We start from the raw sequence: 14,563 nt of genomic DNA on the forward strand, positions 1-14,563 counted from the left end.
CGACCTGCTGCTTCATAACAGGGAACAGTAGGGGAGCGTGCTAAATCTTACGTGACAAGCGTTGACATTGATCAAATCGATTCTATCTAATACTCCCCTTGCGAATCAAGTGAAGATCTTCTCCCTAATGTTGTAGTATATCACCTATGAGTTCCATTCAAAGGTGCTCTATTGATACCGCTGACAGGTGATCTCGTCTACGCCTCTTTAAATTCTTGGTACACATCCACCTCGATAATTTTCTTCATGCACGACAACTTCCGAACATAATCATCCTCCTTCTGAGAAACCAGCCGCGAGGATCCGTTAAGTTAATAATGTATACTGCTGGTAGTAGAAAAGACTAAAAAGAAGAGGCCACTGTATTGGAACTGGGATATGATGCTATGAAGTGTTGATATGGTGTTTTTGTAATAGTTGAAGCCTGGCCCTTGATGGGATAATGGAGCTAATAGATAAAGAAACACTGATGATGAAGCCAAAATACAGCAGTACAATAAGTTCAAAGCGGAGGCTGTTCAGGGGCTGTGTAGTGTGAGCAAGGTAGACTAAATAGGTGGCCGATGTTCAATGAATCAATAAATAAGCCAGGTTGTTACAAGTCTGTACACCAGGGTCAACGCGTTGAAAATTTGTCAATTCATATGGACTTTCGGATCAAGTATGATCTATTATCTGCAAAGCGTGATTAAGCCCCGGGTCATTCAAAGGCTACATTCTTAAGAGCAGCCAACAAGCCATCGCTTTCTACCGTATCCAAGTTAATGCGTATCTTCGGGACCATTCTATATCCTCAATGCAGATGAGAGAGCATTACCTACTCCTTCGTGGTCGCCTTCTGGTAAACCCGTTTCCCGTTGAACCAGGTCTCCTCCACCGACGCACCGAGCAACTTCTCAGCATCCCATTCTAGGTTCAACACGGCAAAGTCGGCGGCTTTACCCACCTCCAAGCTTCCAACGCGATCTTCCGCAAACACACTCTTTGCTGCACCAAGCGTGGCTGCCGTAACGGCCTCACATAGCCCTAGACGAAAGTTCTCGTTGACGGTGGTCGTCCACTCTGGCTGTCGCGCGGATCGTCTTGTCGTCGCCACATAAAGATTTCGTAGAGGATCCCATGGCGCCGTGGGAGTATCACTCCCAATAGCAAGAAGCGCTCCAGAATCAGCAAAGTCTCTATATGCAAAGGCTCTCTTGCAGCGGTGCGTGCCGATGAGACGTGGCCAGTCGACTAGAATCATAGGGTCTGCGTGGACTGGCTGGATCGAGGCAGTGATGCCTAGACTTCCCAGTCGCCTGGCATCTTCCGGCGCTGAAAACTCCAAGTGTTCGATGCGGTGACGGCCACCGGGCTTTGTATGTGTTTCGAGGGCATTGATAGCGGTGTGTATTGCTTTATCCCCGATGGCATGCAGGGCGATTTGGAGACCTGCCTCGGAAGCCTGCTGTACAACTTGAACGAGTTTTTCATCAGACCACAGAGGCGGTGCAGATGGAGCAACTGCATAAGGCTCAGATAGGTACGCTGTACAGGCATCGATTGTGCCATCACAAATGAGTTTGATGCCGGTGACGGTGAGGTTTGGTGAGGTTTCCCTATTGAACTGGCGATGAAGTTCAATAGCGCGATCTACCTGCCGTCGTATCGAAGCCTCTGTGTCAGGTTTGATGAGCCAGTAAACCGTCATTCGTACGGCGATATCTGGCCTTTCGGAAAACAGAGTGGATAGGGCATCCCAAGCAACTTCATCCATGGCCATCTCAACCGCACCCGTATAGCCAGAAGCGCTATACTCCTCGAATGCGCGTAGCATATACTGCATCCGCTGACTCTTGGTGAGTATCTGGGCAAGGAAGGGTACAACAATGCCAAAGACGGCATTCTCGCTTAGGAGACCGGTTGGTGAACCATCGTCGTAGCGGTGAATCTCGCCTCCTTCAGGATTGGACATGTCGCCAACTCCAAGCTCAGCGATCGCGGCCGAATTGCACCAGACAGAGTGTAGATCAAGGGCATCGACGTAAATGGGGCGAGAGTCAATTTCATCCAGAGTCTTTGCGTGCACACCGTCCGGAGTCAAATTTATCGCCCAACCCATGGCGAGGATCCTCGGTAGGTCTGGGTTAGCCTTGGCGAAAGACCGAATCGTCTCGACGATTTCCTCAAGTGACTGGCAATAGTCAAGGCTGACCTTTTGGAGTGATTGGCCGAGCTGAAGGAGGTGCATATGCCCATCGACAAACCCAGGGAGAACCGTCTTGCCGTCGAGGTCTTGAGCGTGAGCTGCCTCTTGCTGATGTTTGGCATACAGCTCGTCTCTTGAGCCTATAGATTTGATGATGCCATCTTGCACAAAGATGCTATCCGCGAACTCGGGTTGCGCTTCGCGGCCGGTGCCGCCTTTGGTGAAGATGCGACCATTCACCAAAAGGGTGCCGGTGGAAGAGGACGTCGACGCCATAGTGCACCAAGCGCTGGAGGAAATGAGCACCGTGTATCCGCGGTAGGAAGTTGAAATAGACCGTGACTGCCTTTCGATTCACTGGTAAAGCAGTGGTTCATGCTGTTGGGTCATGGGTAGGTTGCTGGGGTATCTAATCGGCTTATAACCGCCAGTTAGAGCAGGTCGTGGGCGTGGAAAGGTTGTCTTTCGGACCGGGCGTTTAAGCACTCATGCCGGCCCTGCGACAACTCTAGCCTGGCCTGTCCATGCAAGGTACTCCAACAATAGGTGCTCTGGCGAAGTGAACCCGATGAACCGGGGTCTGGGGAAATGCGGAGACGGTCTGGACAAAGATGCCGTCTTTTTCGTCCCAGTTGAGAGCAATGGCGTCCGGGAACATGATCGGCAAATGCGATGCTTCAAGGGTTAAGCAGTGACAAGAATCCTCTGCTAAGGATAAGATCACTAACTAGATAGTCTATCTTAGTTGGTTGCTCTGACGTCAAAACTCGCCGGTTCGTTAACCCTCCGGTCAGACCCACTTGCTCGGACATCGAGACCGGCCAATTTCATGCAGGTGCTTCGTAGCTTGCAGCTGGGACTAGACATAATCAGGCAAGTCGAGCCGCGGCTTTCATCCACGACTCCATGGTGACCGGGCTCGTATTGTGGTGCCGATGAACGGTCGGGAACAGGAGAAAAGCCCACCCAAACGAGGTACGCAATGTCATACACGCTTCATAGGATAGGTACTTATCGCTATTTCAGTCGCCCGCTTGGAGAGAGCATCTTGTCCTACCCACATGCAGCCTCACTGATTGTCCATAACCACACGAGACATCTGTTGAAATGTCCGAATCCAATCTGCAACTGGATCTCACAGCGCCCAACGGCCGGCAGATATCTCTTAATCGAGGGCTGTTTATTGATAACAAGTTTGTCTTGTCAACTGGAGGCGAGAGCTTGAGGCCCATCGATCCCACGTGAGTAACCCTGCGATGATGGGGAGTCAAGTACCATGGCCGTCATCCGCTAACGCAAGATAGCACTGAAGCAGAAATCTGTCAAGTCGATGCAGCAAATGCGGATGATATCGATCGCGCCGTCAAAGCAGCCCAACGAGCCCTCGTTAACCCGTCATGGCGCGACATCTCGGGCACCGAAAGAGGAGCGATGATGACCAGGCTCGCAGATCTGATGGAACAAAACCAAGAGTTTTTAGCAACCCTGGAATCTTGGAACGCCGGCAAGCCATATACTTCGGTGCTCAACCTTGAGCTCCCTGCTGCCATCGGTTGCATCCGCTACTATGCCGGCTGGGCAGACAAGCTTCACGGCCAAACGATTCCGACGCATTCCAAAAAGTTTGCTTATACTCTCAAGCAATCTATTGGAGTCTGTGGCCAGATAATTCCCTGGAACTACCCTGTCTTGATGGCGGCGTGGAAGCTGGGTCCGGCTCTTGCTACGGGAAACACGATTGTGTTGAAACCAGCTGAGCAGACACCTCTTTCTATGCTATATGTGGCGGACTTGATCGTTCGTGCTGGGTTCCCGCCTGGCGTTGTCAATATTGTCAACGGATATGGAAAAACTGCTGGGCATACGCTCGTGTCGCATCCCAACGTGGCCAAGATTGCATTCACTGGGTCAACCATCACAGGCCGACTCATCCAGCAGACAGCAGGAGCTACATTAAAAAAGGTCACTCTCGAGACAGGCGGCAAGTCGCCTCTTCTGGTGTTCAACGACGCCGACATTGAGCAAGCAGCGAAGTGGGCGCACTGCGGAATCATGAGCAACCAAGGACAAATCTGCACAGCAAATTCCAGACTGCTGGTTCAGTCAGGAGTGTACAAGCAGTTCATCAAAAGATTTGTAGAGCTTGTCGAAGCTCATAAAATCGGGAATCCTTTTGATGAAGACACTTTTCAGGGACCCCAGATCACCAAGGTGCACCTGGAAAAGATCCTGTCCTACACCAAAAGTGCAGTCGAAGAGGGGGCGACGTTGGAGACCGGAGGAGGGACCTGGGGAAAGAAGGGTTTTTTTATGCAGCCGACCGTGTTTTCTAATGTCTCATCGAGCATGAAGATTTACCGCGAGGAGATCTTTGGGCCCGTAGTCGCTATTTCGTCGTTTGACGAGGAAGAAGCCGCCATCAACATGGCCAATGACAGCGAGTTTGGCCTGGCGGCGTCTGTCTTTACGCGAGACATGCAGCGGTCGCATAGGGTCTCGACTCGACTCGATGCCGGTATGGTGTGGGTGAATTCGTCGACGGACTCGGACTTTCGGGTTCCGTTTGGGGGGATGAAGCAGAGCGGAGTTGGGAGAGAGCTTGGTGAAGCTGGCTTAGAGGGGTACATGCAGGTCAAGTCGGTTCATGTCAATGTGGGATTAGAATTGTGAGGACGCATAAATATCAAGACATGGAGGGCTTGTTGGTTGATAGAGACCGACTTTCTACCTTTCTACTTAAAGTATTAACCAAGATGCTGTACATACAAGAAAAGAGATTGTAAAAACGGCTTCACCCACCATTTGTGATGAATCAACTGTTCATGCCCAAGATCTGGGGTAACCTGAGTCAACACGCACCGCCGGAACACTGGGCCGTGTCCACATGCCGAGTCCCCCGGACCGAAAGATAAGCGTGCCAAAAGCAGCAAAGCGGCTGGCGCTTGGTTTGCGGGGAAACAAGCATCCTTGTCATTCCCTTATCTCTACAAACTCAAGACAATGAGCAACTGACAGAAAGCTCGTTATCATCTCTTCAACACACACTTGCAATGCCTCCCGTCGGATCTCGCCGCGCTTGTGACCGCTGTCATTCGCTCAAGGAGCGATGCCACTGGCGGCAGGACCAGGGCGCATGTGCTCGTTGCCAGCGCCTTGGCTTTGAGTGCCTGGTTGATCGTCCTGCCCGCAAACCTGGCCGCCCACGTCGTTATGCCGCAGCAGTAACCAGAACACCGCCTACAGGCGATTCAGCGAGCCAGTGGAAAGGTCTTGGACTTGTCTATTCCGCCTTGGGCCCCATGGTCCCTCGGTGTCTACCACTGTTTAACGACCTCACATGCTCGGACCAGCGCCTCATTCAGGACAGTCTGTTTGGCGATGCCGCATTGAATGTCTTCCTAATAGGCCCTACTTTTAAAGAGCATCACCGTGGACTTCTTATTTCTCACTTTGTCGTCTCGCGACACACGCTAAAGGAGGCCTTCCTTGCCTTGGCTCTCGCCTTCGACCGCGACTCGGCACTGGCTCAACGCAACACCGAAATACAATACAAACACGCATCCTCGGCCATAAGAAAACTACGTGAATACAAAGTTCGCAGCAGCCATGGCGTCTCTGAGTGTTTAGCACTGGGCGCCCTCATCATATCCTTTACACACTACCGCTCGTCATCACCGGACTCGGCACCAATTTGCAGGCAGACCCTGAGCTTGGTCAAGGACATGTACGAGTCAGACGAAGACCTGGAACCGGATGATCTCGTCTTTGTTCCGTGCCTCATATTGCCCGAGATAATCGACTGTCTGATGCAAGGGTCGGTGCCCACCCTGAGGTTCCGCTGCCGGCCCGGAGCCGAGGACTACGTCGACCGATATACAGGTCTCTTCTGTCCGATGCTTCCGAGCTTGTACGACATTTGTGAGCTCAACAATGCTCTGTCACATGCAGACCATCAAGATTTGCATGACATATTGGAAGCAATTGATCGCATCGAGCTGACGGTGACAGCCTGGCAACCACACATCCCAGAAGGCTTTGCCACCCGCTTCACGACAAATGAGGTCTCTCACATGCTCTGTCAGGCCCAGGTGGTCAGAATAGGAGCTCTTCTTCTCATTCATCGCCTACGATATCCTTTTGGCACGAACAACGGCCCAGCACTAGCCCTAGCCACCGCCATTCTCACACAACTTGACTTGACGCGAGCCGCAACCAACCACAGCATTTTATCCATCACATTACCATTACTGGCGGCATGTTTCGAGATCAAGGAGGAAGCAGACAGGAAGATGTGGCTCTCAAGGATACCGAGCCTGGTGGGTTATTCTGTCGACTTTTCACGGCATCTGCAGAACCATATAACGAGGTTCTGGGAGCTACTCGATGATGTGGAGGTTGTATCTTGGTATAATATTAGGGAGATGGTTCAACTGTATAATTGAGACATGAGACACTTCCAACCGGTAACGTCGCTTAGCAATTCAGGATGTTGTCGATCATGGACGATACGGCAATACATTCTTCGTCCCGCATTGAACTTGTGAAGACTTGGACGGAGCAAGGCGCTCCCTCAGTCAGTTCAGCGTCATCTGCATGCATTAGCACCATATATATGCCACGGAAAGAGGAACGCACAAGGAGGGCCAACTTGATCAGATTTTAGTGCAAAGTCTTCGCCAGGGACCGGCTTTGCGTTCCCAAATGGAATCACGCACGCTGGATACTACAAAAGTGTCAGTGCAAGAAATAGCTTCAAAATGCAGATATGACTCACGTTCAACACGTTGAGGAAACAGGTATATGGCGGGACCCCGAATAGGTCATGCTGCACCGCCGTATTCTGGGCAGACGGTCCAATAACAGCGTCGAGACGGTGGCTTTGCCAGATTCTCCGCCAACCTTCAACCGCCGCAGCCTTCTTGATATTGAGTGTCGCGAGCTTGTCCAAGTCGCTAAGCCCAGTCAGATCTGGTAGGTAATCTGACTTCAATCTCTTCAATTCGTCAACGATCCGCTGTCTCGATGGGATGTCCGGCTCTCCTGCGTCGGTGACGATACGGCTGGCTGTTTTGTCAAGTGCAAAGATGCCCCAGGCGACATCGTTGATGCCGTCAATTAGGCACTCTTGAGGATCCAAGTCGACTAGGATATGCCCTTCAGCTCGTAACTTGGCAACAGCTTGCGAGATGGCATTTCTGACAGGTGGGTGTAGAGGATAGGACGGATCCTCGGGGAGAACACCCAGCCTTAGCTTCTTTCCCGAGAAAGCAGGAATGTTTCTCCACGGAACATCAATTGCCGTCGAGTCAAGATCGGCTGGTCGAGAGTCTATAACAGCCTTGGTGAAGATCTTGAGACTCTGCATGTCGTTGGCCAATGGACCAGCGCAGGCGAGGATGAACTTGAGACCGGGATTGCTGCAGCCCCTTTGGCCACCGTATGGGATACGTCCCGCTGTTGGCTTGAAGCCATAGGTTCCGCAGCAAAGAGAGGGTATTCTGACGGAGCCTATGTCATGTGTAAGGCCCCTGGTACACTCGAGAATGGGGATGAAAGGCAAAAAACATACCTGCAATGTCTGTCCCAACTCCGATGGGCGCCCCTCGAAATGCAATCAAGGCGCCCTCGCCACCAGATGAGCCGCCTGCTCCCAGAGCCGTGTTTCTCGGATTCAAAGTGCGGCCAAACACATTATTGTGGGAATCCGCTGTCTGGAGATTATTAGAATTGCTTGGATTTGACTCTACGCCTTATCATCACTCACCATCATGGTCTGTGGGACATTGGTCTTGACGAATGGGACTGCACCCAGGGAGAGCAAAATCTCAACAAGAGGAGAATTGCTCTTAGAAAACTCATCGAGATAGGCAACCAGGCCGATAGTAGCTTGGGTACCAACGACTTGGAAGGTGTCTTTGAGACTGACGGGCAGACCGTGAAGAGGACCGGCAAGCTTGCCGTCTTGTCGCAGCTTGTCTAGCTGCTGAGCGCGCGATTGGGCTTGATCGAAAAAGGTTTCAGTGAGGCAATTGGTCTATCTAAGTAAGCACATTACACTGTACCGAGTGTCTTGAATAGACGGGCGCACCAATTGCTGAGCAATGGCTGCTCTCTTGGAAAACGCAGTGACTACCTGCGTAGCTGTAAAGGAACCATCAGCCAGCTTCGCCAGCAAGCCGCTGACATCGTAGTGCTCGGTAATATCAAGCTCCAAATCGGTAAGGATGCCGGAGCGACGGGGGATATCGAGCGAGATGAGGTCATTTTTGCTCGTCTCTAACGGTGTCTTCAGAGTATCCAGGACGCTAGAGGGGAGGCGCCAAGGCTTTGGGATGGCATCGGCACAGCGGGCACGCTTCTCTGCGGCTCGAGCCTCCCAGGGCGCGGATGGAAGCTGTGGAGGGTCAATAGTCATGGCTATGGTTGGGTCGAGATATTGAGTTGATGGGTCGCAGTGTTTTTATCGAGGGAAGTTCTCAATGGCCGAGAATGGACAGGATAGCCTCATAGTATTTATTCATGGTGATGTTGCCAAGTATCGGCCTCCTCAATCCGAGGAATTGCGCCGGCGGCAGACAACGGTTGATGAACCGGCCTATTCTCTCGTAGCGTCAAGAGGACCGGCCAATTTCTCTGGTGGATGGCTTAGTCGACCTGAAATCGGCCGGCTCTGCGGGGTTAGGGTTGCATTTGGGACGAGCCAAGATCTCCCGTTGTCCGATTAGCTAGTGCCACTTGCTTTCGAGGCGGGGAAGAGTTGAAGGGTGGTTGATCTGATCCACTTGCCTCGGCCATTAGAGACGATTACACATCTGTGGTATGGGTCGCTAGGTATTGATAGAATTCAAGGGCAGCACGTTTATTCCCCAAGTCTGGGCCACTGGCTCGTCAAGCTACTAGTACTGCTTCTTCACGTTCGCTCCTTGAAAAGCTGCATCATAAATCCTATCATTGATTGTATAAAACGGCACCTACGGAGAGAACAGTAACAGCCAAGGCTACTTAAGCTATTCAAGTAGCCACTTACAACTTCGACGACTCATCGGTAAACAGGCTCATCATTCCATCAGCAGCAACATCTGGTGTGCACGCCTTCAATCTCTCCTCACTGACGAGGAACGATTCCGGCAACCAAGACGGCACGTCCTCCCCAACCGCCATCCTTGCCACCGCTTGCCCACTCAGCCAGCACTTATCCATACCATGGCCGTTGAAGCCTGCTGCAATCCACTCGTCGGTGCCTGTCCGCCCTGTTGTTGTACGGCTCAGGTTTCCGATCATTGGTAGATTATCTGCAGTGAACCCCATAATTCCAGACCAGACCTTCTTCGTCTTGGCATGATCTGTGTCGAGGAAGATCTTTGGAACGATCGAGGAAATGTGGTTTCGGGCTGAAGCTGCGACCTGGGAGTCATCGCTGGTGAGGAGGTTTTCAATCTCTTGACTCTCCCCTCCAATAACGATTTCTCCAGTCTTTACGTTCTGTTGAGCGTAATAAAGCCCTGTGGTAAAACATCTAGTTTCCGGATTGTACCCGCCAGTGTGAATCTTGGTCCACGAATATTTATCACCGAGTCTGGGGAACGAGTGTCCGGGGTCTTGGACCGAAACCGTTCCTCTGAGGGGATAAAGGCTTCCCGTTAGGCTCGGTAACAAATGGGAAGAATATCCGTTGGTGCAATGAATGATCTTGCGTGCTCGAATGGTGCCTCTGGGCGTCTGTAGCACATACCCAGGCTCATTTTGAGATACGTTCTCGTCATGGGAAATCGAAACAACGGGGGTGTTGGTCTCTAGGCTGAAGCGACCCGCATGAGTATCCAGCAGATGTTTCTGGAGAATTGTGATGAGTCGGTAGGGCCATAGAGCACCGGCTCCCTCTTGCTCAAAAACAACAAGCCCATCGCGGTACTTGTACTTGTTCTGGACACAGATCGTATTAGCTTCTATCTCCACTGCCTGGCATCTTTCCAGCCAGATCACTTACATGGATGATCTCTCCATCTTCCACCAGTCTATACCCCAGTGCCGTCTTGTTTACTGCCTCCTGCAATAGAGTCAAAGAACGTCTGAGGCTGTCCACGATCGGCCTATCCGTGAGTGTGCTACTAGCAATGACTTCACGGAATTCCACTGCGTCTTTTTCCTGTTCATCCAGCTGGTCGATCAAAGTCTTGAGCTCTTTAATGTTGGCCTCGGAAAATCGTAGGATTTTGACGGCTTCTTCAGTGCCCAAAGAACCAACTAAGTGCTCAAAATGGCCACAAGTGTCCGAGATGAGATGGCCTCCATTTCGGCCCGTAGCCCCACTGCAAGCATTGCGAGCCTCCAAGATGGTCACTCGCAGGTTGGAAGCTTGGGGGTGGTTGAGCAAGGTGTGGGCAACACTGGTACCGGTAATGCCAGAGCCGATGATGGCGATGTCTGTTTCTGGCGAAAGAGTCTTGGACTGGGTGGTGGCGACTGAGGCAGGCGGCTCTTGCCATGCAGATGAGGTCGGATGAGCCGAAGGTAAGCCAGCTGTGAGACACAATCTGTCTTTGATCTGCTGCTTGAGGGCTATTGGCCAAGATGTTAGTGTCGGCGTTGAGGCCGCAGAACCGGCTGTGGATTCCGAGACATACACGATGGGGCCATAATACGCGCAAGTCTAAAGGGAAAAAGTGGATAGTATCAATTGTAAGATGCTGGATCTGACATTCTGTGGAAACAAGTGAAATTAATGTGATATAGATACTGTCGTTGCACCTTTGGGCGAACACAATGGAGGCAACCATCCCCGCAAAGAAAATGTGCCCGCCGGCTCGTTGTTCAAGCCTCTGGGGCCTTAGATGAGCGAGCTGCATCCATGATTCGACCAGGCGACGATCTAACTAGACCATTTGGGGGCATAAACTAGCATGTTTGGCCTGCCAAGCAGCATCACCCCTCAGTGCTCACTTGACAGTCACTTCATATCTTTAGGTTGGCCAGAAATCGAACCCAGCCAACCGCATAATCCCGATTGTGTTGCTCAAGCTCACTGCATGATACAATCGGCATCCATCCCGAGATGATTGGGTTAACCAATCAGTGGCTAAAGAAGTGGCTGGTCCCACACCACGGGGGTAATGGAGAGACGACGGCCTCAAAGGAATTCCGCTTCTTATTCCTCCTCATTAGTCACCAAAGAAGTCATCGGCCTCAAGGAAAAAATACACACTTATCAACTGGCGTTATCTAACAAAGCCAGCAGTGGCGATATCTGCTGGCGAGATTGCAGCAGATGCTTGGCTGCTCCGGCACTCGGCCCCACCTCTTCCGCGCTTCCCGGTTTCGTCGGTGTAGGGTAGCCGATTCCTCCATCTAGCCCGGAGGATCATGATCCGTTAGGCAAGGTTGGTCAAACGAACTAGTGGTTTGAGTTTTGAGTCTTAAATGGACACAAACGTAACGTAACAGAAGGTAAAAATCACATTCATTTATTCCTTTATCCCTCAATCTAAATTCTTCATCTGAGAAACGGTTCAATTTGACTGCGTTGTGTTGTTGTCGTTTGTTAATGATCTCATGGCAAACTGGAGGCAAGAAAGTGTCATTATTATTGCACCAACAGACTACCAAAAGGACTAAAGCCGGATAAAGGGCCTAGGATCCTGATTAATGATGTGAAAAGACGTAGAACTAAGGTTTTTGTTCGCAGACAAAGGCTAGTATATCTTTCAGCAGCCTTTCAGCATGCGACAGGACAAGCACTAAGCGTGTTAGCAGCGTATCCCTTTAACCAGAGTCAACATACTCACCATGACCACCGTCATCGTAGACAGTCAATCTTGCATCCGGGATGAGTTTCTGGATCCGATGTGCGCTCGCGGCCAGGGGGACTCCTCCGTCGGCACCTCCATGAATCAGCAACAGCTCACCAGATTTGGCCTTGCCGAACTCGGCTAGCTCTTGCGTGAGGTCTTCGGAGGTAAATATCTGGGCCGCTCGCTCAATGGCTAGAGCGTCTGCGGCGTCAAAGATCCGCTCAAACATCTCAATGTCCTTGTCTGATACCTCGCCGGCTGCTCCGACTCCCAGTGGGCCGCGGAAGTTGCTCGAAACGAATTGCGATCGGTGAGTCCTAAGTGAGCCGAGGACATGATCCCATAGCGCTCTAGGTGGACCATCTGGGAAGTTCGGCGAGGCGACGGGCAGAGGGAGAGAAGTGCTAATCCAGATGTAGCCCTGCACCTGTCATTAAACGAACGCCAACATGAGGTCAAGTGCTGAGGAGTCCAACATACCTTGCAGTTAGATCTGACATATTCACTGGGACCATGTGCAAGCACAGTCTCTCCAGTGCCCATACTTGCGGCGATGAAAACGAAAGGCCCCGGTTTGATCTTTTCCAGCAACCCGACAACATCTCGAGCCAGCACACTATAATCAATGTCCCCCTTGCGCTCTGGTCCAGACCAATCGCTCTGACCGAAGCCTCGCCTGTCAACGGCGATGCAGCGGAATCGATGACTTTCACAAAGGCTGACAAGCAACGGGTCATACATCCGAGATGACAGAGGCCATTGATGGAGGAAGACTAGAGCAGGCTTCCCGCCTACTTCTGCGCCGTCAGTAACGTTGAAAGGGGGAGGGTTCTTTGCTGGAACAAAATCGCGATAGAAGAGCTGGGCTCCATCAAATGGGCTGGTGTACCGTGGCATGTTGACTAATATTTCTGTTCTCGATAGCAGAGATTCTCTGATCGAATTTGACGACCAACACATTTACTAAGGGGGCATACGATGCTGGCTTATATCAACGTCCCCAAGGTCTCCGCATCGGGCAATGGACCAAGTGATCGTCAACACCACCATTCCCCGCATCTCGAAAACTCCGACGGACTTTGAGATGTAGTTCTCTGCGTTCCATCAATGAGGATAGTCGTCACTCTGCGGCAGTGATGTTAAGCCGTCAAGGAGGGCGGGCACAGCAGCCGGTGAAGAATAGTTACTGTCGTTCTACCGGAAACCTCGGCGTGGCGCAAATGTCAGGGCTAGCGGTGGTTTCTATACGAAAGATCACCAATATTGTAAGACGTTTAATGGAGTGTGGAGGGGATCTATCGCACAATACCCGCGATGCTGGTCATCCTTTCCTATCGACACGACTGTGTTATATGTTCCGTCCCTTAAACAGTTGATCGAGCTAGTTATGAACCGGGGACACAAATGCGTACTTGGATAGAGTGCGAGACCTAGCTCGTCAATATATTTCTGTGGCCTCTCTTTATGCAATCATTCACCCCAAGCCTCCTACTCATGACGCCTGCAAGCCGGCAACTCGGTAGAAGTTGACCGCTCAATTGGATGCCAGGGCCAACTCACATGCCGTACGACACCAGTGCGGTATTATTTCATAATATGCCCGGCGATAGTCTGAATGCACCGACTGTTACCGTTCAATTGTCCGTATTAGAGGTTACTATAAGGCTCGGTCTTCCGGCAAGAAGTGGGGCCGCCGAGGTTCGGGAGAAACCCCGTCTTCAGCTTCTCCGTATTCCCCGGATCGGTCTACACTGTGCTTCTTCCCCACGGGGTTGCAATGACATACTCATATTCATACAGCCTCTATATAACACGTCTGTTCCGACTTGGAGGGTGTCTTCTCACCCACCAGTCATCCCTTCCATCATCGAACGTCAAACCAAACACTTCAGAATCTCAAACATCATTGACATCATGTCGACTCAAACCCAACAGTATCAAGTCCTCATCACCTCAGAGGAGACAAAGGAGGTGGCTGAAAAGCGTCGTACCCTCTACATCCGTCCCTTCTTCCTCTTCTGGCTCAACTCATTCATATTCGAGGTGACGATGCTCATCATCAGCATCTTTGTCTTCTCAGGCTTCAAAGACATGTTTCCCAGGCTCATGTGGACTATCTTCTTCTGCCCTCTCGGCATGGGGGGAGCCATGGGCGGGCTTGTCAATGCGTTCATTGTCGATAAGCATTACGGAAGCAAGGCTGTCCACTTTTGCGCCATCATGAGCTTGCTCGTATTGGGCGCCTGCAATGACCTCTGCTATAATCTGGATCTTGTATTTGGCTGGTTTGGGGCGCATGAACACTTTTGGTGGTGGCATTGCCGGTACCCTCTTATTTACGGTGTTGGATTTATGACTGGCAAGCTGTTGTTTACGGATAAGGGACAGGAGAAACTTGCTGCCTGGGGTGTATAACCGCAAAGCGCATGGATCAGAACTTGAAACGGGATATCTATCTTCGTCACGTGGGGGGTAGTTAGGAGAATGTGCTGCGCAGGTGCAGACTTGATTGGGACAGTGTGTGTTTCTGTCAATTAGCTATTGCATCTGCTCCATGTTCTTTCTAGAGTATGTAGCTACATCAATC

The 14,563-nt window shown here is 51.3% G+C and overlaps 7 protein-coding genes across 7 annotated transcripts; 3 read left to right on the forward strand and 4 right to left on the reverse strand.

Moving 5' to 3' along the window:
- Positions 1-817: 817 nt before the first annotated feature.
- Positions 818-2,464, reverse strand: MRS44_011117 (uncharacterized protein; the record flags this gene model as incomplete). The annotated part of the gene is made up of 1 exon (XM_046281010.2): positions 818-2,464. One exon carries the CDS (start codon positions 2,462-2,464, stop codon positions 818-820), a length of 1,647 nt encoding a protein of 548 aa, XP_046135182.2.
- An 831-nt stretch (positions 2,465-3,295) lies between these two features.
- On the forward strand, positions 3,296-4,858 carry MRS44_011118 (uncharacterized protein; the record flags this gene model as incomplete). The annotated part of the gene is made up of 2 exons (XM_046283406.2): positions 3,296-3,429; positions 3,493-4,858. 2 exons carry the CDS (start codon positions 3,296-3,298, stop codon positions 4,856-4,858), a joined length of 1,500 nt encoding a protein of 499 aa, XP_046135181.2.
- A 380-nt stretch (positions 4,859-5,238) lies between these two features.
- Positions 5,239-6,630, forward strand: MRS44_011119 (uncharacterized protein; the record flags this gene model as incomplete). Its single annotated transcript, XM_065619609.1, has 1 exon — positions 5,239-6,630. One exon carries the CDS (start codon positions 5,239-5,241, stop codon positions 6,628-6,630), a length of 1,392 nt encoding a protein of 463 aa, XP_065475681.1.
- Positions 6,631-6,661: 31 nt separating this feature from the next.
- Positions 6,662-8,603, reverse strand: MRS44_011120 (uncharacterized protein; the record flags this gene model as incomplete). The annotated part of the gene is made up of 6 exons (XM_046283405.2): positions 6,662-6,777; positions 6,824-6,911; positions 6,963-7,696; positions 7,758-7,899; positions 7,953-8,222; positions 8,277-8,603. The coding sequence occupies 6 exons, from the start codon at positions 8,601-8,603 to the stop codon at positions 6,662-6,664; spliced, it is 1,677 nt and encodes a 558-aa protein (XP_046135179.2).
- Positions 8,604-9,211: 608 nt separating this feature from the next.
- On the reverse strand, positions 9,212-10,825 carry MRS44_011121 (uncharacterized protein; the record flags this gene model as incomplete). Its single annotated transcript, XM_065619610.1, has 3 exons — positions 9,212-10,111; positions 10,176-10,747; positions 10,813-10,825. The coding sequence occupies 3 exons, from the start codon at positions 10,823-10,825 to the stop codon at positions 9,212-9,214; spliced, it is 1,485 nt and encodes a 494-aa protein (XP_065475682.1).
- Positions 10,826-11,851: 1,026 nt separating this feature from the next.
- MRS44_011122 (uncharacterized protein) lies at positions 11,852-12,873 on the reverse strand (the record flags this gene model as incomplete). The annotated part of the gene is made up of 3 exons (XM_046273705.2): positions 11,852-11,922; positions 11,971-12,397; positions 12,457-12,873. 3 exons carry the CDS (start codon positions 12,871-12,873, stop codon positions 11,852-11,854), a joined length of 915 nt encoding a protein of 304 aa, XP_046135177.2.
- A 1,017-nt stretch (positions 12,874-13,890) lies between these two features.
- Positions 13,891-14,391, forward strand: MRS44_011123 (uncharacterized protein; the record flags this gene model as incomplete). The annotated part of the gene is made up of 1 exon (XM_046270750.2): positions 13,891-14,391. The coding sequence occupies one exon, from the start codon at positions 13,891-13,893 to the stop codon at positions 14,389-14,391; it is 501 nt and encodes a 166-aa protein (XP_046135176.2).
- Between the last annotated feature and the right edge of the window lie 172 nt (positions 14,392-14,563).

Source organism: Fusarium solani (assembly GCF_023522795.1).
Source record: "Fusarium solani strain SB1 chromosome Unknown bctg00000007, whole genome shotgun sequence".
In the NCBI taxonomy this organism is placed as follows: Eukaryota; Fungi; Ascomycota; class Sordariomycetes; order Hypocreales; family Nectriaceae; genus Fusarium; species Fusarium solani.